Consider the following 25,761-nt stretch of genomic DNA (forward strand, 5'->3'; position numbering starts at 1 on the left):
CGCATAGCACCTCATAGTCTTAGCTGACTAGGCACAAAATCAAATACTTCGAGACCTCACCCTTAACATACAATGTTTGTTCACGATCAGTTGCTGCTACGACAAATGAACAATCTCAAACATTCGCTCAAAGAGCCCAACGCATCTACAAGCAAGCAACAGCGATTTACAAAGCAATCCTCTCACTTCGACTGAGTGAGTTGCACTATTTCGTATGCAGGCCTGCATACTACAAATAGCAACCATTTCTCTCGGCCCCTTTTTTGTCCATTCCTTATCCACAATTCTGATTCTAAGATGCACTTAGATATCGTGTTCCGTAATCTCTCTCTCTCTCTCTCTCTCTCTCTCTCTCTCTCTCTCTCTCTCTCTCTCTCTCTCTCTCTCTCTCTCTCTCTCTCTCTCTCTCCCCCACACCTTCCTTACTTTCTCTATTTCTTCATATTTGAGACAAACTCTTAATTGTAAGTGGAAAACCTTCCCGACAATTACCATTCAGTCTAAGCTCTATATTAACTATACGCTCTTCTCTCCACCCGCGGAATATCTGTCTCCATTGTACGTTAATCTCAACACAGGCCAGTTATTCACTGGCCACGCCTGTGTTATTGGCATGATGGCTTCCCTAATTCAGTTTTATGCTGACACTTCTACTAATTCCGTTTATTCTCATTGATTTTAATATTTAAGTACAGTATATACTCTGTTCACTTTCTTGACTTAAAAGGTAAACAATTCTTCGGCGTACGAGAAAATATAAGAATACTCGATGTGTTTTTAAATTTCTCTCGAGACTTTTGCTAAATGAATAACTCCAACTACTTTCTGGCTATTCGAACCCTTCACAGATTTCCAGTAAGCGTTTTGCAACATCTGCACACACACTATTATTTCTTACCAATCCCTAATTCCCCCTACAAGGCGGTCTAATCACGTATCAGTAGCTGCCCAGATACTCGAGTCACGTGCCATTTGGCGGTTTCTCGACTGTCTTCATCTGTCAAACCTACAAAGTCTTTTTGTTAAGATCGCTGGCGATAAGAGGGCACCCCGTGGTTACGGAAGTCCCTTTCTCTAGGTCTTTTGCAATCGTAAGCTGTCTGAGTTCGTTCGCTTACATCTGGACTCACAGCAAATGCACAAGAACAAAGAACTCACATAGAATTATTTCATCTATTTATTCGTATATGGTAGAACAAGAAATGAAGGTTCATCAGGCAATCACTGTTTTAGTCCTGTGGTTCTGTAATTGAGTGTTCGGAAGAAGAGAAACTGTTTTGTTCCACGCTGGTCGTGCATACGACTTCGTCAAACGGTTTGAATTTTGTAGCCCTCCTTTTCAAATATTTTTCTCTGAAAAAGTGGGGCTATCATTTTCTGTTATTTCGTTTGCTTTGTATGCCGTATTCCGATTTCTCCTCCCACTGAGGTCTCGGGCATCTAAGGAGAATTGTTTTCTTGTGCTGCGCTGCCATGTTTTGGGAAGTGACCAACTTCGCGTACCGACAGCACGGCCTTTTTCCGACCCCATACTGTTTTGTTAGCGGGCCTGCCGCTAAACAGCGGCGTGTGCCGAAGGCTAGCGGAATAAGTACTTGCACGTGGCAGCGGGTGCTTGTCTGTCATCGAGCCGAAGACGCGACTGAACAGCGAAGCCTATGCGGTCGATCCCGCCCCTCTCATTAGCGATCTGAGTCCTTTCGGGTCATATGGGCCAAAGGACGGCTGCCCATTGTCGTCGCCCCACGGGATACTCGGGGACGTGTCCAGCGACAATGACAGATTTCGGCAACGTGTCCAAAGAAAACGGCGAAGACCTCCCGCTGCTCCGATCGCAGTGCGACTCCGTATGCTTTGCCGGCTGCTCAAGGGAACGAGGTTGTTCGACACAGCCAGAGGCTGCGGGAATCGCTCTGGAACACCTGTCGGCAACAAGTCCAACGCCAGTAATGGAGATATGCAATGTGGGATGTTCGGATAACCTAATGTGCCCGGAAATCGCAGGTGCCCCCCCCCCTTTTTTTTTAAGCAGTGGAAGAGGGTTGTAACGATAAGATATTAAGGAATACTACACGAAAACACGACTCAGCGTCAGATGTCAAAATGGCTCTTCATCATACATTTTTGATTGATATATATATAAATATACGCGTGGCTGTCGGTTATAATTATACGAGATTCTATTTTAACAGCGTTTCGCAAACACTGGAACTTATCGTATCATATCAGCGAAAGTGTTGATCAGACCTGTATGACATCATTAATAAAGGGTGCGTGAATTATGAAAGTAATAGGGATCATAACACCCACATGCATGCATACTGAACATAATAATATGTTTGGAACTGGACATCAGTTCCAAACACATTATAATTAGCGATATCTTATAAATGCATTGAACAAAAAACACCCAAGATCCAAAGTTGGGCTGGAATGGAGTAGTCATATCTCTGTCTCTCTCTCTTTGGGTGTCACCGATATTGAAATATCCGGAATAGAGAAAAGAATAAAAATCTCTTAAAGTTAATTAATCACATTGTTTTAGCAATTATCTTTATAATACACTGGATCATATAATAGTAATTCTTCCTACAAGTCTGATGTACGAATGTAGGGGAAGTCAGTGCACACCATTACTTCTATGCTGATTGAATATTACTGATTGTAGCAATTATTCTACCAATACTCAAGATGCACATAAGAAAACAGACACTGATGTATATAATCTAGGATCTTTAGCGGAATTCTAAAAAAAAAGTAGGATATGCTGCCAAAAGTTCAGCAAAAATGGAGTAACCAATCCAACTTTTCGATTAACTCACAATTCCAGAACTGACAATTCAAGTTCATCCATTATTTTTTTCGGGAAATGTGCCTATTATGTCTTAGTAGAAATTCTATGTTTGTTCGAATAACATCGAATTTTCTGATGTCCAAAATCCATCCAGATGGTCACAAAAATAGTTATTATATTGACTATTAATGCAATAAATATAGAAACTGATATGTATTATATAAAGTTAATGGACTTAAATCAGTCATATCTGCCAAATAACATTAACTGATATTGTCTTATTCGACCATCAAAAAACTGAGCTGTTTTCTGATTCATCCACGATCACTAACAACTGTATCAACGTATAAGCAAATATTACACCCCAACATAAACCATTAACTATTCCACCCCAGGCCGAACCACCAATCTATTCCACTCCAATCTAAACGAATATTCCACCCCAATCCCGAGTATTTCTTTTGTTTCTAAGTGTTTAAGACAGAGGCGAAAGATTAATCACAGAGGGCCGATTTATGAACACAATCCTAGTACGAAATGAATATTAATATAATTTGAAGAATTACTTTTTCGAACAAAACTAAAAAAAAAAAAAATATATTGGTAAAGAGAAAAAAATGTAAAAACCATAGCATGATAGCAACTGAAAAATTTAGATCTAGAAACGAAAGCCAGAAATAAACACGAATAAGAGTATTTTCTTTAAGCGTATATAAATAAATAAATTTTCTGTTTATACTCCGGCACGACAACCAAGTCAGTAGAGTTTACAATAAATCGTCAATACAAATATTTATCGTATTTAGTAGTCACGGGCTTGAACCCCGGTCCACTCAAGGAACGCGTGCTATGCACTCTCGCTCCTGACCACTGGGCTACGTCAGGCCTCTAAATATTTTTACTCTCTTAACTTGGAATTAAATCTTCGAAGATTTTCACAAGGCTTTTTTGTTACATTCATAGATATAGCAGTGTAAGCCACAATACCAAGAAAAGGACAGAATAACCATAGCCTTCTATGGATTCTAAAGGTCTGGCGATTTCAAGCTTTCAGAGGAGCCTTTGTGGCTATTCACAACAGAAAATTTTAAGTTAGGAATTCCTAAGTTGTAAGCAATGCAATAGGTACAAAGACATTATCCAGTGTGATAATTTTTGTAAAGGATTTCGTATGGAACTCTGAATGTCTTTTGAGGTGCTAACGATCTCAAATGAATTTTTTAAGAGAAAAAAAAAAGATGAAACCACAGTTTCTAAACTGCAAAAGTAATGAAACCTCATCTTTGCTTCTGACAACAATTTTAATATCAAAATATTAAAGAGATTAAGGATGAGGGAGAGTGGAATGCATTGAACAGATATAAGGTTAAATGAAAATGCAATGAAGGTAGAAAAGTCAGCCATCAGAGCTACCTATGGATGGTCGAAATGGTGACCTGTACTATTACGATACCAACCAAATCCTTCCCCCCCCTTACGGTGTTTCGTCCCCCTACCACCATGGTACAAATGCGCGTTCACACACAAACACATACGAGGACTGGAGAGAAAATTTCGCTTACCGCTTTTCCCAGGTGACACTTGACAAGGAATGTCGGGAGTGAAAGTTAAAACATTGTCTTAGTACAAAAGTCGAGGGGGCAGTTTCAAGTCCGGCCCAACATTGGTGCGCGAGAAAACGGCTGCAGCCACCGACTGTCACCGGGCACTGCTTGCCTGCCACTTTTCTCCAGCACAGACAGGCGGAGTTCCGTCAGCCTATGATCTGCCCAGCCTCGCTGATTTAATTTTGTAATCCGCGAACGTAATTTACCCGCTAAATTTACGTTGTAATCATTTTACCGTGGCGTCTTTCTTTGTTTGCACGTGCCTGATAGCTGTGCTGCACACACACACACACACGAACAGACGCACAAACACACGCACACGTACACATCAACTACCGAGCTGCCCCCTTTTTTTCCCCCTAATTCGTTCTCGTCAAGATTTCGGTGCTAAAAGGGGCGAAAAGAAGAAAACTTGTCAGACTCCCTTTGAGGGAGTCACATGTAGGCAAATCGAGTGAAATGACGGGAGAGAAAGAAACTTTTGGTACCCCTCTGTCCTTCCACCCCTTTCTCGATTAAATACAGAGGGGAGGGAAGACATAATGGTGTCCGTTTTCGTAACTGTATGAACGGGCAGATTTGGGCCAAGTCTTTGTAGAAGTTTGTGCGCGCGCGTATTGTTGGTAGCGGTGGTGGTTATTATGGAGGAGAATCAGTGCAGGGAACCAGTCGTAGGGTGGCGACGGGTGAGGGATTATTCTACTTCTCTTTAGCAGTCGGCGTCATCCAGAATCGGAAACGATTTTCTGATGAGAGAAGGAGGAGCCTCATCTTCCGTCACGGTGTTGCGAGCAGGAGGCAACTAGAACCAGGGGAACCAATCAGGGACCGGCGGGGCAGACCCCGTTGTAGTAGTCTCGGCCCAGTCCCTGCACCGCCATGGCATTGGCGGAGGCAGGGCGAAAGACAGACAGACAGATGATCCTTATAAGGCTGTATCCTAGGTAACTTCATTAGTCACTTTTGGTTAGGTCGTCAGATATTGCCGACTCGCCTCCAAAACGCAATCTTCTCACCAGGTTTACCCCCGTCTTTATTCGCTCGACACACTTTTCTTAGACATGTCCGATGACCAGAGACTTTTGGGCGAGGACCGGATCAGCGAAAAGAGAAAATGCGAAGATTTCGCTGCTTTGTACGGCCTTGAAAGTGCCGCTGTAGCTGCTGCTGCCGTCACCCGCTCCATGCCTGACCACACAGGTAAGTGTGCGCGCTACAACTTGCGCTCCCGCGATGTTTCTGATAAATTCAATAAATCAAGGCGAATTATAATGCACGAGGTCTTGTGTGTAATTGAATCGACGGATAAACGTTCATTTTTAGTTTATAATACGGCGCTGACGAAATGAGGCAATCTGGCCGACACTGCGATGGCGCACGTTATTAAATTCGGAATTCTATTATCGTCTTGCACGAGGCTCGAGAGGGTCGTAATTCGCCAAAATGATTGAATGTGACAGTTTTTGCCGAGCAACGTCTCCCAATGAAACGATGTTGTACGCAGCCTCTGGCAACTACCCTTCCGATTGCTACAAATGGCGTTCGTCTGTCGGATAATCAGGACAATCGTTAGCAGCCGACACATGAGACAAATAAAATCAGGTAGCTGCTCTATCGGAACTCGTCAACGGGATGAAGCAATCCCATTCCTCGAAAGCCACAGAACCTGCAGGGCCAGAAGACGAACTCGCAACATGATGAAAAAATCTTCGACATTTAAAATGTCGACTACCGGTAAAAGGAAAGAAAAATAGTTACACCTACCATCTACATTTTCCTAAGGACCTAAAAGATAAGCTCACCTGTGGATAAAAATTGGATCAAAACGGATAGTCTTCGTGTGGATAACTTCTTGCAGTTAAGGACAGGACCTTTTATCTTACGAAACCCACATCCATGAGAGGGAGGAGGTATGAGGGCGTGTTGCAGGGATTACCAATTCCCATATTTTGTTTCCCCTGCCCACATAGATACAAAGCTATTCCATCTTATTGTGGGTACCTGTAACTTCTCTTAAATGAACGCATAATTTCTGCAAAAGAGAAAGAGGTTCAATACTAGAAAATAATAGGAAACAAGAGTACGGAAGACACCTCATCTTTTCAGTCAGCATCTCGAATGCCTCTGCAATATTTTTGGCAGTTTAATAACCAACTTTTGAAATTGTGTTGTATTAAATTCTAGCAATAATTTTATCATTAAATTAACTACCATTCCATTTTACTCATATTGTGCTAAATAAATTCATATTAAATAAAGCAACTTCGCTCCTCAAAAAGAAAAGGTTGAATATAGCTAGCTGGAGTGTTTTGAAGGCGGAATGAGTTTCTTTTAATTCCTACTACTCTCTGTATTTTTTGTAAGTAAAATGTTGGTGGAGTTTTCCTTGACAGTTGTAAAACTTCGTGAAGTTTTCGTCCATTTTTAAATAAATGGATAGTTTTCACCTCGGTGCTCTGGTGTTTTACAGGAAAGTTAATTTTTCGATGAAAAGCAAATACAAAGGGTTTTAGTTTAAAGCAGTCACACTACCCACAACCCTTGAAATGTTTATATTTGGATTATAAGTAACACACTTCTAGATGATGTTTATAATTGGTTAATTCCCAATTCCCGTTTTACAAGTCAAATTGCAGTGAAGAAACTTATGGATACCCTTTCCAGAGATTACAGCTGCAATAAAATTATAACAAAGCTGCTTATTTATCACTGGAAATAAAAATTACCTCGAATATTTTGACTAAAATCAACTATAAGACCACACTTGGAATACTGCGTCCATGTACGGAGACCGCACCTTTAAAAAGACATTGAACTTTTTGAAAAGGCAAAGTCAGAAAACCCTCTTAGTGAGATTTGCAAAAGGACACCCGATGAGGAATGACTTCGAATATGTGGGCTGCAGAGCGTGGCAACCAGGCACCTTAGAGCAGCTCCGATTTGAAATTTATAAGGCTGTGAGAGGAGAGAGTAAATTGGATGAAGGCAAAATTTTGAATGTTATAAATGGATATAGAATAGACTGTATTAAATTCAGATTTCGGGGAAAGAGGGGGTACAGTAGAATTAGAAAGATTAAGTAGATCTTACGAACTAGTTAAAAGTTGGTAAGATCGAGATACGAGTTCGTAAATCCAATGTCCGCTGCCAAAAGTTTTGTTCATAAGATCGAATGTTCCTAAACCGGGAGCTCACCGTATATTCTACATTCGGCTGCTTGTTTAACGGGATGCAAAATAAACGAATTTCTAAAAGAAAAGAACATTTAGTCTTCTCCCCAGACCGACAAACTCGGCTACCTCTATAAAACAGCTTATAAAAGTTTCTACTACCTGGACATGAACTGAACCCAGGTCTTTTCAACACGATGTGGCTGCATATGGTTGTAACCACTATGCTATTCGTGAGGGCCGAACATATCGAGTTAAGGAACACAACTTACTATATTTAATGAGGTAAGTATCGAAGAAGAATATATCACGAGGAGTCCGAATGTTGTCTGAAAACTGGTTATATTCGCAGCCTGTTTGTATGTAAGTGGGAGAGAAAAAAAACTGAGAGTCTCCATGAGGATACTCTACACAAAACCAACTAACTACAGCCCACAGCAAAACGAGTGGCGCATCCACTAATTCTGTAGTACAGAAACACCGGGTGAGATTAGCGGGACAGCCGACAAGAGGCGTGTACAAGTACGGTGATTACAGCAGCCAGACAAGGTCCAAACAATGGACCATATATTTTGTGGGATCTTTCCATCAAGCGATGTGCGGGTACTCTTGTATCCGCATGATGATCATTCGGCCAATTCGAGTTCTAAAATTGGAAGTCTCACCCGATTAATCGGATTTAAAAATACGACGCCGTTTCAAAAGGTACGGAGTCCAGGCATGATTCACTCAAATCAACTTAGTAACATTATTAATGTGGTTATGTGATCTTAGAAACTAACGGCTTGCGCTTTCGTTTCTACTAAAGCGCAAGCGTGATTACTTAATTTTCCTATTCTTACACAGAAAAGCTTTCGTAGAACGCTATTCCTTCCTTACACGGAAAAGCTTCATAGATTGAAGCTTTTTCCGTGTTGGAGAATATGAAAAGTAGACTTCAGGCACGGATTGACTGGCGAATAAAGAAGAGCAGCACCTGATACTCGGCGACAATACACGTTTATTGGCCACAGTTCAATGAAGGACCACTGATGATCGTTCCGTAGAGATGCGTCTTCTTATCTGCCACTGCAGCACTGTTAGACGGAATCAATGGAGACCATTTTACATCAAAGGCTAGTAACGAGAAAAGTGTTCAGCTGAAGAGTTAAACACTGTCGTTAACTCCCGAACGAGCTTAATAAGTTAGGAGATATTTTTCGGCCAAAAGTAATTGGGATCGAGACGTTGACTTACCGCTGGAACCAAGAATTTGTTCAGTAAATATAATTGTTGTTGATGTTGTTGTAATAGGGTTTTAGGAGCATCGGCAACTAAGGCCATATTTCTCCCTACGTACTGTCTGTAAATTCTGTGTGTTCTGTAGTCGATTTTGTTTGTTGCACGAAAAACCAGAGTTTCCATGAGAAAAAAAAAAAAAAACGAAACCCTCGCCTGAGACCAACTAACTTAGCTACGTGTGAAAAAGGCCCATAAAAATTTCTCCCGTTCGAGAATTTTTCCACCCGGTGTGGGGAGACCGGCGATCCTACTAACTGTGCAAACCATAAGGGCAAAAGATACTAGTAATATACACTCTAACAAAACATCCAGGGAAGATATTGGTGGAAAATGATTTTATTTTCCTGATCAGCTCGAAATTTGTTGCGCTTTCTTGTTGAAGTTTTTTTTTTTTTTCATATAAAACACAAATCAGTTTATGTTCACTCAGAATACACCACAGTACCGCGAATTTTGTTTCTACTGGGCTGTAAACACGAATTTTCAAAAGGTGCAATTCATAATTTGATTAACGGAAATTCTGAATCAAGATGCTAAAATATGCTGTTAATTTTTGTCAGAATGTATATCAAAAAGTTATTGGGACACGCACACACATAGTAATATCGTTTGAGATTATTATAGGACAACAATCACAAAATTATTCGTTTATTAACCTTTTGTACTTCAATTCGAAATAACTTTTATTAAGAATGAAATAATTTTAAAATACAATTACGTCTGAAAAGTATGCTTCAAGTATTCTTTATATCAATGTATAAAAACTGTACTTTGCAAGGTTGACAGTCATCAAGGACAAGTTTCAATTCTGGATGTTTGGCAATATGAATAGATTCTGAGGTTTTTATCTAAAATAAGGGATAGTGGAAGATTCGATTACAACCATAATTCATTTTCTTTTATCAAAACTTCAGAAAGCAGAATTAATATGATACTGTTAATTGATCTCGAAAGGAAGTTCCAGCGGGATAAGTTAATTCTACATATAATAATGCACCTAGCCTAAACAGTGCCATATAGCTTCCTTTAGGCCAGATGTGTCAAAATCTCTTCAAAGCAAGCACTGATTAAAACTTTCTGATATGAACTCTCGACACCTTCCGGTGCAAAAACTACTCTCTGAGCTTGAAATACGGACAGTGGAATGGATTAAGTGAAAACCAATCCTTCTGACAGTATCGAATGACAGAGACCTCTGTCGGTGGTGTTTGAACACATGTTACTTGTAACAGGCTCGGTGTTTAGTATTATTGTAGAGAGGCACCCAATGAATGGCGGAAGGGGAGATTTCGGTGTCCCCGATGCCGAGATAGCGGCAATAGAGGAGCGAGCGGCTGTCAACACCTGTGGTCCATTGTTGAACCGTGACCTGCGAAGCGCTCTACGGCAATCTATAGACACGTGCCGCTTTTTAAAACAGTATCGGATACACACTGCTGTAAACGTTTCTGCTTTCAGATCGCACAGATAACGTCCCTCAAATCAAAAGGCTAAGAGATGTGATAGTGGCTCCGCCTGCCAGGATATTCATCAACTACTTAATCCTGCTGAAGAATACACACAATTACTTTCAGTTCACTGGTTTTCTTTTGAAGGACGCAGTGAAAGTTGCCGCTTTGATTGTTCGCATAACTCAGTCGCAGACAATTAAGTCAGAGAAGACGAGCTTCAAGACAAGTGTGTCGTAGACAATTGTCTTGATTTTATTAGAGTTAACATTGCAGTTTCTCGAATATGAGTTTTGTTACTCGTTCCTTAAGAGCAACGCTTACATTTCTCAGAATTTACACCTTGTGTGGTCAAGACTTTCCCTTTATCCGATTTGACCCCTAAAATGTTTCTTAATTAATACTCTTCTGTATTGCTCACGAGATTTTTGATATTCTGAAAATATCAGATTCTCCATCATTTAGAAACGATTGCAAAATTTTATCGTGTTTTCAGTTACTCTCAAAATATTTTTCATTTCAGCTTGATATGCGTATATGAATTGTCATTATCATTATAAGACCGGTATATCGTATTTCAGACACACCAAGTGGACAAAGGGTGATTTGAGTGGAGTAGCAAGGGAACTTCAGCTTACATTTTTAATGGCTACTGAACAAAAGAATTTAGGCGTAAGTGTACCGTAAACTGTGTACGCGTCCTAAGGTTGTTGCCTCTCCGAGATGGGGGGGATATAAAAAAAAAAGGATATTCTACTTCTTCCCCTGAGAACACTGAATTCAGCCCGTCAATAAGTTTTTCGTACTGTTGAAGAAACTGTTCTAAAGTTGTGATGAACGATAAATCCACTGAAGACAGTCAATGCGTGTGTAGCATGCCATTTCTAGAGTACAGATACGTTTCATAATTTTCAAATCATCACGAGTGAGCGACTGTCAACATCCGTAACAAATACAGGATGTCCAAAAATAAAAATAACTTGCTTATCGGAAAACTTCATAACTTTTGATTGGTTGGTTGGTTTTTAATGGCGCATTATATAACTTTTGAGAATACGCAGATAAATACTAGCGGCTTTCGCTATGATAGTGATTATTGTATAAGCTGCCTATTCGCTTCATTCTGTACGTTTTGACAAAATGTTTATTATAAGTCAGAAAACTTGGACTTCGCTCACCCCCAGTGGCTCTCAAAGGTCTTCAGCGTTGACAAATCAGAGACTGTGTTCTGTACACAACCTCAAAAAGAAAATAAAGTGAGGTTATGTCAGGTAAGCACAGTGGCGAAGCTATTGGCCCATGGAAACTAATCTAATGATTTGGAAAACAGACCTAGTCTTCGAGTCCCTCACGTGAGAAATGACTCCAATGAGGTAGAGCTCCATTATTTGAAAAATGACGTTTGGGTCGTATTCCTTCAGCCATGGAAACATTTACATCTCCAAACCATCCAGATAAATTGTCCCATAGATTGGTAGTTTCATGTAAAGCGTGCTAAACTGACTGCCTCATTGGAATCCTCTACAACTTAAAGTGATATTCATAGATTTCCGTTACCTCTACGATACAAAAGAGTTCCAGTTTTCTTAAATTCAGTCATCCACATACAGGAACACAATTATCGAATTCGCAACAGGATCACAAAACACACTGTACTTTAATTGCTTAGAAGAGGGAGCGGTTTACGTGATTGTTCATTATTATGTTAATGAATTGATAGACAATACACTGTCATATCACCTGGCAGATTAAATTATTCATCAATTCATTAAAACTTACTTTCTCTTGTAAAGTTGTCAATATAGTTCGTGGCACCGCCTATTATTCCAAATAGAATGTAGCTTATATATATATATATATATAAGGGTTTAATTTTCATAATAGTTAAAACTGCAAATATTTTACTCATATCCGTTCAAAAGTTATGAATAATGAAGTTTTTTTTTTTTTTTCGGATAACCTGTATTTTATTCAGGTCATATTCAAAATAAGAAGGTTAAACAGACTCGATATTTCCATCCATTCTTCGCATAACTTCAGCAGAATAATGCCACAAATATTACAGAAACAACTATCATAAAATTAATTTTTGCGGAGATGCCACGGGACTGCCATGCCACTAAGCACAGGCTTTTGTATGTAATAATGGCCATCTGATATCGCTAGTACAATTGTACCAACAGGCCTTCACCCCTCACATTTTTCACGAGAGTTACTTGAGTGTCCATCAGCCAGGTCTATTGTCGAAGCTATGAGCAAGGGGAGTCGCTTGTTAGAAGTCCGTGTGCATGCTTCGCTGGAAGTTTTGTATACGTAACAAACCCGTGGTATTGTTACTTTGAATAAACAGTTGTAACGGCGGGGGGGGGGGAGTTAAGTCGCCGAAGCGAACAAAGTGGGAGAGTTGTAGAGAATGGAAGCCTTTTTTAATCGCTGTTCAACAGAAGGTAAATTACATGCAGTATAGAGTACTCTCTGCTTACAATTAGTTTAAATGGAGATTTGTGTTTTAATTATGATGTAGAGCACTAAATACAGATGATTCTTTGAAAAAAGAGTATTACTAATGATCCAATGCAGTATTTATTTATTCATTTTTCTTATTACATGAAAAAAGAGGAATAGAAAACTTGCGAAAGATAATAAATGTGTTACAGTTACAAAGATATTAGTTTTTAGGAGCATTAGCAACTAAGGCCATATTGCTCCGAGATATGCGGTGGTCATTTCCTGACCTTTCCGCATCCTCCGTATTTGGTGGTGATGGGCTCGAACCCCGGTCTAATCAAGAAGCGTATGCTACGCACTGCTGCTCCTTCCCACCTGGCTACGGAGGCGCCCTACAAAGATATGAATGTTACCTGAATTGCATAGCACGAAATTAGAAAAAACTGCTATACTGTTATAGAAAGCAAGTTTTCCAAGTGTAAAGGTTGGGAAAAAAATGTTGGGATTAGGCGTGTATGTGTGTTTTAAGTGCCGAAGCAACTAAGGCTGTGAGGCGCCAATGTATTGTCTCATATATCGTATTTCTTAGGTTGATTTGTTGAAGGAAAAACTAGAGTTTCCGGGAAAAATGTAAAGCAACACTCACTGAGCCCGACTAACTCAGCCCAGTTGTGAAAAATTTTCATAAATATTTCTCCGTCGATGACCGATTTCGAACTCGGACCTTTTCCACCCAATTTGGGAGGACGGTGATTATAACCAACCGCCACCGGCGTGGGCCGCAAAAATATCTCTTAAGGGTAAGGTAAATTGGAAGGATGACTGTCACTGTTCGTTCCACAAAAATTGTTTACCCTGCATTTACCCCACATAGAATAGAATATATAAAGCGACGTTTCGGAGATGTATTCTGAATTAATTCTTCAGCATATACTAATCTGGGATTCATCAAACGGAACACATACAAGTTCAAAAACTACAGATATGCGGTTATTCTTTATAAAACTATTGTTCTGCCAATCCTTGAATTCAGTTCACCCATCTGGAATCCTCACACAAAGATTTTAACTAACAAAACTGAAGCAGTCCAAAAAAATTTCGTCCGTTACCTTACGTACCGCAATCCTCTATTCTATCACTCAGTGTATTATGAATCGCTGTGTGATTACTTTCATCTGAGGCCTCTGTACACCAGAAGAGTTACTGCTGACATCACCCTTCTAGGCAAAGTATAATCACTGGAACTTATGAAGCTTCTGATATCCTTAGCAAAATCAACTTCAATGCTTCTTGTAGACAAGTCAGGAACCTTACACCGTTTCGCCTTGACTCTGCCACCACGGACTTTATGAAGTTCAGTCCACTGAACAGAATCAACAAATCAGCAAATGACTCTCTCATTGACTTCTTTGACAACTTCCAATCACTGATGAACTCCATCCACAAGTTTGCCTCTTCTCTTAAACTGCAAAGTGACTAGCTCTGATCTAATTATTGTAGTTTATTAGTATTATGTGTTTTATTATTTTTATATTCTCTAACTGATTAATTATTACTTGTTTTACCGGTAACTTAACTTAATGCAATCCTCTTTTGAACATATGATTTTAATGTTTGAATCTATATCAATGTTTATCTTCCTGTTGGATTTCATATTATTATTATTATGTTTATTGTTCTGATCTAAGATACACTGTTAATGGTTACCTGTTGTGTATCTTGTTATTAATAAAAATAAAAATAAAAAATAAAAAAATTTGCTAAAACATATTAGCACAAAAAAACAAACAAACAAAAAAAAAAAGCATCACATATAGAACAGCTATTAGAAGCCACTGCGCATGCTTTATTGAATATGTAACCAACCTGTTTATATATTTTAAGTTTTATACTATATATATTAGTACATATTTAATAAGTAGGTCTATTTTATTTCATTATTACGTATTATTATTATTATTATTATTATTATTTTTTTTTTATTTTGCATTAATATTTAGTAAATGTTTACTGTAGCCCACTGATAAAAAAATTATGGAGTACTATCCAACAAGGATAGTACTCTATAATCTATTTATCTAGTATATTCAGTGCATCCTCTCCTAATGTAGAACAAACCCATCACGTAGAATACAGGACATTCAGAATACGGTTATATGCGTCAAGTTCGCAAAGAATTTATGTTCTCATTTATTTATACAACCATGTGTAGAATTCTCAAAAAAAAAAAAAGAATGCGTCGCTATAGTTACAAAGATTCATCAGCGTCTCATTTCCAGCGCTCATTGAAATTTTAAGGAATTATTTTAACGCATCAGGAAAATTGCTAAAAATATTATGCAGCGCGCTTAAAAAAAGGCAACAACTTACTGTTAAGTACCAAAAGATACAAGGTGCTTTCAACTGCCCTTTTCGCAGCCGCCCTGGAGCCGTTTCTAGCTCGAACTATAATTTTGTAACGTATGCTGACGATGTGAAGTTTTTCCCGAGTATCCAGTAGAAGGTATTTGCCAACTGGCGAATAGCAAAATCAGAATTCGAAATCTATTGAGATAGCACTGCGCTTCGAATTAATGCACAGAAGTCGGCCCAAATGACCATAACTAATAAGCACAAGAAAAATTATATCTCGATTTCTGCGAGAGGAACTAATGCGGGAAAAGTCCACTCTCACCTGGACCTGGGTGTTAAGTGGGATTACAGAATCAGTTTGCTCAGCACTTCGCTCAAACGAAGACGAAAACATATGTGCCTTATGGGCAGCTAGACAAGGACTAGTATACCTCTGAAATCTTTCGGACTGAGTATTGGCTCTGGAGATGGCTTAACAGATTTGCTGCCCACCCCTTCACTATCTCAAGGGCTATTCTCTAATCAAACCTTAATATTACACCCTGGGTGTAGCGGATAATTAATATAAATATATACACTCTCGCACAAATGCTCACAGGCAACTTAGACGCGCCGGCTTTGGAAGATTTTATTGTTAAACCACGTTCCAGAGCTAGACGAAATAATGGGGCAAATCCCACACTTCGCACAATCGTTAACAAACTTGAAGAACTTTGAAGATTTTTCCGGGGAAATTTACTAAAAAAGTTCAACTCCCTGCAAATAGATGCTCAAAAATTCTGTAAGGATGCAACGTGCCGAAAAGGAGATCTTTCAGAATTCTTATAGACTTGAGCATACGTCATATAGATGTGCACTGCGGCAACATACTAAAATGAACTGCCATAGAATGAAACTGTACTTCACAATAACAGGAACTCAAAATTCCTCCGTCAAGAAAAATAATGTAGTTATATATTCATTAATAGGTGAAAATGTATTCTTAATATAATTTTATATCGTAATATGAAAATATATAATTAATATAAAATCCGTATATAAAATATTTCAGGACAAGCCTGCATGTGCAGTATATGTTACCCATGTTGCCTGTAATAACTCGAACCCTAGAATGTAAAAAGCACCCTCCTGGCATAGCCATCCCGGGGTAGGTCCATTGTGTAAACAGACTGATATTAATAATAATAATTTACTTTATACACTGCTCGACAAAATTACAGAACAAATTGTTTTTCATGAATATTTTATTGTGAACAGTGTCGCCGAAGGCGAATATTTGATATAATAGGCATCCTGGCATGCAAATTCCGAGTATCCAATAGAAATCGATCTACCAACTTACAGAGCCGCACATCATGCAAATTCTTCTTGCCTGTAAAAACATGGGTTGCAACCCCATCACTTCATTACCGTTTCTTGGCTTTCTCAGTACGATAGCCATATCTCCAGTACCCAGGATGGCAAGTCATCGTCGTTTAAATGATTCTTTGAAATAGCGAGCCGTTGGACGACTTGAAACCGGGTAGTCGCAGGCGGAAATGGCACGTAGGCTTAATATGTCACGCAGTATCGTCTCAGTACAATGGAAATAGTTTCAGGAGACCGGAACCATTACAAGAAGAGCTAGCCAAGGTCGCCCAAGGGTTACGTCAACCAGAACAAACCGCCCTTTGGTTCTAACAGCAAGACGAAACCCTACGATGTCTTGTCATCAATTGTTACTTGGGGCTGCTGCGGCCACAGGTGAAAATATTTTCAACCGGACTGTTAAGAAGGCTCAATTCAAGTGACCTCTACGCAAGGAAACCAGTAGTTTGTAGCCCATTAATCCCAAACCACTGCAGACTTCGTCGAAACTGGTGCTATGAACATATGCTTTGGACCCCTGACAAATGGGAAACAGTTCTCTACTCTGAGTCCCGTTTTAACCTACAAACAGATTCTAGACGTTATTTCATCTGGAGAAAACAACGAGGAACGCGGTACCATCCCTCCAACATCAGAGAAAGGGACACTTACGGTGGAGGCGGCGTTCTGCTGTGGGGCGGAATAATGATCAACAGCCGCACCTCTCTTTGTTTATGATAGGGATACCGTAACTACGCAGAGGCACCGAGAACAATCCTCGAACCCTATGTGCAACATTTTCGGGGCGCAGTTGGCCCAGATTTTCTTTTCATGCACGACAATGCCACTTCTCAAGTGGTGGAGGAATATCCTGAAACTGCAGATATCCAACGACTGCCGTGGCCAACCCGATCGAACAGGTGTGGAACACCCTTGGGCGTCGCATTGCACGTCGATAGCCAACTCCTCGGTTACTTGGTGGGCTAAGGGCTGGGCTGGTGGTGGAAGAATGGGATTTGTTGCCACAGAATCTAAAAGATACCCTCATATCGAGCATGCTTCGCCGTTTCCAGGCTTGTTTAGCCGTTGGAGGGGATCATACGCCGTACTGATGTCATGTGACCATATTTTCGAGCATCTTGTATCGACTTCTGTAATGTGACCTTTTTGGTGATTCTTATACAACCACTATAAATGACCCTTATACCTTTCCGAAGTTTCTCGCTGTCTCCTCTTTTCATCCTTATTCTGTGGTACACCACCATACCAAATTTTGTCCTATTTCATCGCAAGCTGCACGAGTTACACCACGTTTTCTACGTGTGCTGTTAATTTTGTCGAGTAGTGTAGCAGATGTCGCTTCGCTATCTATCTGAGTCTTGAAACACGTGTGAGTATCGTGTCTAAGTGGACATTAAAACGGAGTTTGGGGTCTAATGCACAGTCTCCCGATCTCTATGATTGGATACTATTTGGGTATTGCCGCCCGACGGCTGGAGCGATTATGGCTATTCGATAGTGAATATTTCGTGAATTCAATTTGGCAGAATTGATTTTATGTCCGAATTGGCAGCCGTAAGACGCAACTGTGGTGGGTGTACTGCTAATTTCCGTTTTTACCAAGTCGAGATCTTGATGCATATTAACACGTGTGGGCGTTTTGATATTATCTTCATAGCTTAGCAAGCATTGATTGTGTACAACCAGTCGGAGATAATAACTGAAAACAGAAGGCTTGAGAGGACCCCTCCTGGTGAAACTCCTACGATGATGGTCCTTGCAAGGGTTAGACCCCCCTGTATGAAGGTTTACTATTCTGTCTCACAGAAGAGAAGACAGAAAATATAACACGTCTGCTCTTATCTAATAACGGCCTCAGCGTCCAAGTTCCAACTTCTTATATTTGCTCAAACGCGGACAAGCAACTATTACCAGCAAGTTGGTAATAGTTGATCTATCTGGAAGGGAAGTAGGACTTTCACCAGAAGCTTCAGCAGGTTAGATGACTTGAAGATGGACCTATAGTGTTTAAGTTGCTATGGTGACCGTATTCTTTCTTTCTCGGATTCTACGAAACGTTGTGGGCTTTGAAACGACAAAACCGCAAAATAAAGATAATGAACTGTGGCGAAAATGTTTTTACAAGTCCACAACAGACAAAGAATGCCAAAGTCATTCAAGAATAAAATACATTACATATAATGATAATAAAGAAATGGAAAACTATTCTATGTAGAAATTTTTAAACTATTTTATATAACAATTTCAGCGCTTTTTTGTTATCTCTTGGAAAATTGTTTAGAGATCAACTAACTCGGCCGCGAGCAGTGGGGAATTCAAGAATAAAGTGGATAAATTAATTCTTGGGAAGCCCCCCCCCCCCACAAACTGCTCTCATATCTGAGGCTTATGCCTCAGATGAACTCAATATCAAAAACTAACATACTTGAATTCATTTTCTTGGATTATATTTCAAAGCGAACTAATTTATTAAAGAAACCTTCCATTATGTTTCGTTAAAGTAGTTGACAACTATTTTCTTTGAATGTATTTAAAAGCTAACCAATTTATTAAAAAAAAAAAAAATACGGTATTGAGCTGTTTTTAGATTATGTTGATTTTTAAGAAAGAAATCGGTCATACCTCGGATTTTTTGCGACTCTCGTTATATATTTTTTATATACAGCAGTACTGATCACAAAAGCAATCATTATCACAATTATCATACTTAAATAATTTAGCATTACACTGCTTTAATATTGCATTACGAAGTTATGTCTTTATTTTTAAAATATGATATACAAAATAAAAGTTTCAATAAACAGATAATAATAATTATTAAAGTTAGGTATCTAGTGCTGCCATCTGGTGTAAACGATACGAAACTGACAGAATCGAGAAAAAAGATTTTATTGATAATAAATCATCTGTTTATATTCAGGACGGTCATAATATAGGGTCAGAAGAGTTTACAAGAAATAAGAAATACGTTTCGTATTTCTTAATATTTATCATAACGTCATAGGAATTCCTCTCCATCGCGACACGCTAAAAATTGCCCTACAAATCTCTAAACCCTTCCAATTATGCTCATCTATGAGCATAATTCTGATATCCATCCGTTGCACAAACATTGCAATTTTTGAGGGCGTCGTGTATGATCGAATACGGAGTACCGTAGTTAATGTCTAACCTTCCGGTAACAGCAGAAACAGTAATCCGTTTGTTTCCTTGAATGAGATCATTAAATTGATCAGCAAATTAATATCCTCATTGTTGAGGTTGCCGAACTGCTTGTTCGGTCTTCGTAAACCACACTTCTGCCACTTTTAAAGTTTTCCATCCCATCCACTCGTACACCTTTCTTTGACTAATACAGTTTTTTTTTACATATTGTGCAATATTCTTGAATCTGAGGTCTGACTCCTGCAGCACGTCGTTCATTAAAGGCACATCTGGAAAAACAGAGAAAAAAAAATCGGAAAATAGAAGGAAAAAAATTTTTTTTTCTCAATGGGAACCTATTCCCTGTCCTCCGTTTAGTTTAAACAGTAAACGAAAACGAAACTTTATTTCATATAATGAAATTAGTTCATTACCTGATTTTAAAAGTATAACAGCTAATTCCAATTGCATTATCTCAAACAGCAGTTTTGTGATAATCCGATTTCGTCTGCTGAGGAACTTCTCGAATTTTGATAAATAAATCGAAACTCTTAGGAAATAATACATGCATTCTTCTAAGATTTAAAAGCACTGATATAGAAAAACATGTGTATTAATAACCAAGGTACATCACCTCTTGAAGGGCAGTCTAAGGATAATTTTGGCTCTTGTCTTTCTTTTACACATTTAACCGACCTTTTAAAATTTTAAATCTTTGGTGCCGATATAAAACATTTCAGAGAGAACCTGAAAAAAAAATTTTCCTCATTTCCAAAGAGGGAACTCAATCTTGCACCAAGCAAAATGAAGTCTGGTAAAGCGTGTGGGAAAGATGTTATTGCACTTCCAAAAAACCTGGAAAGGATCAATCCTTACTTCCAGTTATTGCCCTATCTTCTTGCCTGGTAACTGTTATGAAATCTTCGAAAGACCTGGTCCTTCAACGAAATACTTCAGCTGTTGAAGATACATTTAGAGTTGAGCGGACTTCGCAGAAGAAGTACTTGTGACCAAGTTCTGATCTTATCTTCATAATTTATACAGTGAACAGATTCCAGACAAAAGGTTTCGAAGCCATATAATTCTATCTGGCATATCCGGGCTGCTATTGAAGTTTTTCAGATGCTATATCATTAGATTGTCGGAATAAATGAGTACTCCTCAGAAATCGTTGTTTAAATCATTCTGGTTGAGGAAGCATGGAAACTCCAATGCAGTGGCTTCCCTAAGGGACTGATTCTAGCCCTAACTTTGTTCACGTATTCTTAAATGATTTCTCTTTCACATACTATCAAGACACCTTGGTATGGGAAGGCAAATGTCATGCTGATGACATCTGCCTTCTCATACCAAAGCAACAGTTTTGAGATAACAGAAAGAGACTTTGAATGATGACTTCGTTACATTTCAGAGTATTGTGATCGTTGACGTTTTAAATCAAGTATAACTAAGAGTGTAACTCCTGCTTCCAACTCTATCATATAGAATTGGAAGCAGACCTTAAACTAATCTTGAGCTTATTCTTTGTCCTTACAGCTCGCACACATCATGTCAACGTTCAACTCAATCAAACCATACGCATCATCACAGGAACACTGGTGCCAACAAAGCAGTACTTCCAGTACTGCTTTGTACTTTTTAATATTCCTTCTCCTTATCTTTGCCGACAATTTTTTTCAAACCGCATTCTCCAAAAAATGTAGAACACGTCTCAATTACCAGTCCTCTGCAATGACATCTGGAGTCTTCCGTAGATCGGCTTGAAAAATACTGTCTAGAACCCATCTAGGGTTCAATGATTCTGCTGAACAATCACCCTAACCTTGTTTTGTTTTCTTTTAGCAATACGAATGGAATTCGATATCTCCTGTTCCAAACTTTGAACTTGCAGCTTCTGTCCAAAAACCTTACAGTGTGAACGGAAGCTCTGCACAGAGTGGGGACCTACCTCGCGGATTTGCACAAATCCGGGAGGGAAACTTATCCCTTAGCAACCTGTCCTTTGTGTAAAAAATTACTATAAATGGGCTCTCAAGGACACTCCACGTTCTTGTGGTGTCATCAAAGATCTCACTTAGATCTTGCTGGGTTGTTTAAGGACTCTGTGGAGGACTGAAACAACTCCATCAGATGGGCGATGAAAACAAAAACGATGCAGCCAATTGACAATAGTAGACTTTTTTTTTGTTATTTAATTTATATTTGCTTTTTGTTTGTTTTCCCATAATTTCTGCATTCTTTGTGTATTCGCTCGTGCTTGCATTCGTCATTAAATACTACTTAAAATGTGTGAAAAAAATTTAACCTACACGGTTGGTATTCATATTGTACCTTGCGCGCGTTTACCTGAATGTTCACTATTTTCTTTCTTATATGTTATGTAATAAATAAATGTTAAGTTTCCTGTTATTTAATCGAGAATTTAAAAAAACTTAAATCCTTGACATCCAGTTTCCTTCTCAAACACACTTTCGTTGCTAAATTCTTTTCCAACAATCCAACTTTTTATCCCTAGTGAAACCCAGTCGATAAATTATTAATAACGGTGAACTATTAATGACTGCATCCTTTCTCTGAACATATTGCAACGTGCAATAATTCCAAAAGTATACATTAGGTCAGGGGTCGGCAACCTGCGGCTCTTTAACTTTTAGCCCATATTAAGCACAATTGCGTGCTCTTCAACTTTTAGCCCAATTTGAAATTGAGTTAGGGGACTTAAAAATCAAGGACATGTGGAGTGCATGACTAAAATGCCTTAAAACTGAAATTGAGGAATTGGAGAGGCAAAAGGCTGCCCTTGCAATTCTACACAAATGGACGGCGATAGATGAGTTGAAAAAGCAAACCCAAATTTTGTTCGATGCGTGGAATCTATATGCGTGTTCGATACCGAACACGTATATAAATTTGAAAATATTTACGTTTGGACTTCTCTCAGTTTTTCGTTCGACGAATTTCTGTGGGAAAATATTTTCGAACATGAACTATATTAAAAATAAATCAAGAAACCGTCTGAACAATGCGAGTCTCTCAACATGTTTAAAGATGAAAATCACGGCATACTCACCTGATGTTGAAAGACTCGCTCAAGAAGTTCAGCAGCAAAAGTCACATTAATTCATACCTAATTGGATATGTTTAACCTAATTGGTTTCATTTTTTCAGTATTAATAAATAATATTTCAAAATATATATTTTTTAATAAAACACCTTCCCACTTTATTCCATTTCTTGAAAAACTCCCCTACCCCCTCCCTCCTCCCAGCTTGAGCTGAAGTGCGGCTCTTCGGATTGTTTTTTTTTTTTTTTTTTTTTTTTTAATTAGATCAAAAATGGCTCTTCATTCAAAAAAAGGTTGCCGATCCCTGCATTAGGTGATCAAAATAATGAACACTATAGTATGTAGGTTCCCAGATTTTTTCTTATAAATTTAATATTGGTTGATAATTCTCCTAACAGGTAGGCAATGTCTGAATGAAAATCTCTATCCACTTCTCCGGGGAGGAATTAAGCGTTTCTCAGAGTGTGGTCTTAAATCCGGGAACTTTCGTAGTGTTTCCATGCCAACCACGCAGGATATACTTGAGGAGACTCAGGCGTTCTTAATGGAATCCATATCAGGCAAGTGATGGTGATAAACTCAAAATTCCATGAATGCTCTTTAATAACAGTCACATTCCTCTGAGCTTAGCCAGCTGAAACTATAGATCTTTGTACTGTTGCCTTTATGAAAAGCACGTCCTGGAATATTACTTTCCTTTCTCTTTCGCTCTCTCTCTCTTTCTCTATTTTCCTCTAAATATGCCTGTCTCAATGTCGATCTGAATTAGCGGAAAGAGGCGTTGTAATGACAATATATTTGAGTCTCATCAGTGTAGGAGTTACTTCTTTCTACGACCCAGAAATCATTTGGAAACAAAAAAAAAAGTTTCTGAAAATACCTTTTTACACAAGCAACTGTGCAAAGTTCTGCCGTTTCATGCTAGTTAAGTGAATTAGATGGTGTCAAAATAAATGTTGCTAATCCAGCAATTAAATAGTCCAAGTGGACATCTCTGCCTTGAAGCTTTGATCAAAGCCCAGTACTCACTCCCAATTGTTATTCTGATATTAATGTGAGATTAACATAATGGCAAATTTATAAATAAATTCTGCCATTAATTAATGACATACAAAGTTTAAATATCTTATCTTCTGGGATAATAATATTTCCTACCTTCTGATGAGACCCACATCGCTGACGTATCAAGTTTTCAAAATTACAGATTTTCTATTAAAGCAAAACTTTCCTCCTGTAAGTAACCAACCTTTGTATAAATTAGAATTGCAAGACAAAGTAATAACATTCTAGACGGCACGTTGAATTTTAAACATTTCTATTACTCTCCTCTTCTATTCCTTTATTTTCCTTATTCATCTTTCTTTTTCTCCTACGCCTTTAGAAATGTGACTCTAATAAAATGCATTCATGGAATGAAGTTATCGGAGCCACCTGCCTTTAAGCTTTGATCAAAGTTTTTATACACTGGTGTTCAAAGAAAGTGCATCACCTAGGAATTTCACATTTCAAACCCTTTTTAGAGATGGCATGTTACATTAATGACTAGCATCACAAATATAAATATAAACAAAAGATATTTATTAATAGTTAAGCAAAGCTAAGTAATATTTGACAGGTGCTTTCAAAATATTCCAAAATGAGCATTTGCAACCTTTATACAACAGTTTTGGTAAACACGACAATTATGGCTGAAACGTTATCAGAAGCCCTCAATTTGCTTCAGTTTATCATTTTAAATAGAAAACAAAATGAAAAGTTCATCATGTGCAAACTAATATTTAGTTGAACCGCCTCTGGCCCTGATGACAGCGGCACACCGCTGAGGAATTGACAAGATCAATTTCTGAAGATAATCAACTGATAGCTCGTGGTTCCAAACACGAATTATGGCTTCCTGAAGTTCACGAAGGGTCTTTGGTTTCTTTCTGGCAACTGCAGATTCCACACAATGCCAACAGTTCTCTATAGGATTCAGGTCCAGCCGGGCTGTTTCCTGGCCAGCTAACAGTTGTAATGGACCGTTCTTCCAACCATTTTTTCACCTGTAACAAATATAAATACATTACTGTCGAAACTCTAATGCAAAAATGAAGCTAAAGTAACTACAGAAGTGGCTACTTACACTTTTCGCCCGATGACAAGGAGCAGAGTCGTCCTGAAGGATGCAGTTACTTGCCAAGTTGAAATGGTCTTTAATGGTTGGCAGCAATTTGCCTTCCAATATAGCCAGGTATCCATTGGCATTTAGGGAATCTTTTATAAACTGCAGGTGACCTACTCCGCGATAAGAAATGCACCCCTTCCCATATCATTTGGCTGATAGGGAATTTCACTGTAGACACCATACAGTCTGGATGGTATTCTTCACCACATCTACGGTGAATTGTTTGTCTCTCATAAGAGCCATGCAGGTTGAATTTCTTCTCATCCGAGAAAATAACTGACTTCCACTGTTCTGGGGTCCATTTGACATGCTCCTTACACCAAATTAATCAGGCCTTTTGCATTTTTTTGTGAGGAGGGCTTCTTGAAGAGGCGTCTTCTGACTGTTACCACTCCTGTATGTTCTTCCCATTCTCTTTTCAGCTCAGAAGAAGAAGATTTACAGTTTTTAAGGCATAAGCGCTTCAGAACGCGGTGCTGTTTTGGCGTAGAGACTCGTTTGCATCCGGTTCCTTTTTTTCCTATCAGCAGAACCAGTATTCTTGAGTTTGGAAAGAAATCTACTCACTGATTACAAGACACTCTATAAGCAATATGACGGGAAGAACATTCTTCCTCACATAAAGCAGCAATAGCACTCTTTCTTCGTAGCGTCAACTGCACGTAACTCGCCATTCTGACACAAGCAAGGAATGACTGCAACTCTTGCAGAGCGTGCTTATATAGCTGAAAGTAACAGCTTATGCAATATTACGTCATCACCTACGCGTGTCAATCACATCTGATACAATGTGTAAGAAATATTGCCATATATGTACCTTATTCAGACGACAATTACTATTTTAAAGGGTGATGCTGGTTGGTTGTTGGGTTTTATTGGCGCATTAGCAACTAAGGCTATAATGCGCCCAAGGGGTGGTGC

General features: G+C 38.8%; 1 protein-coding gene across 1 annotated transcript in view; it reads left to right on the plus strand.

The window, feature by feature from the left end:
• The first annotated feature begins 5,433 nt into the window (after positions 1-5,433).
• Positions 5,434-25,761, plus strand: part of LOC150083964 (homeobox protein unc-42) — a 129,395-nt gene continuing 109,067 nt past the window's right edge. The window contains exon 1 of the mRNA XM_090374970.1: positions 5,434-5,601. Within this exon, the coding sequence (XP_090231096.1) occupies positions 5,463-5,601 (139 nt within the window). The 5' untranslated portion in view covers positions 5,434-5,462. The remainder of the gene's footprint in view (positions 5,602-25,761) is intronic.

Source organism: Mastigoproctus giganteus, chromosome 6, assembly GCF_048544385.1.
Source record: "Mastigoproctus giganteus isolate SK-2022 chromosome 6, ASM4854438v1, whole genome shotgun sequence".
NCBI classification, from domain to species: Eukaryota; Metazoa; Arthropoda; class Arachnida; order Uropygi; family Thelyphonidae; genus Mastigoproctus; species Mastigoproctus giganteus.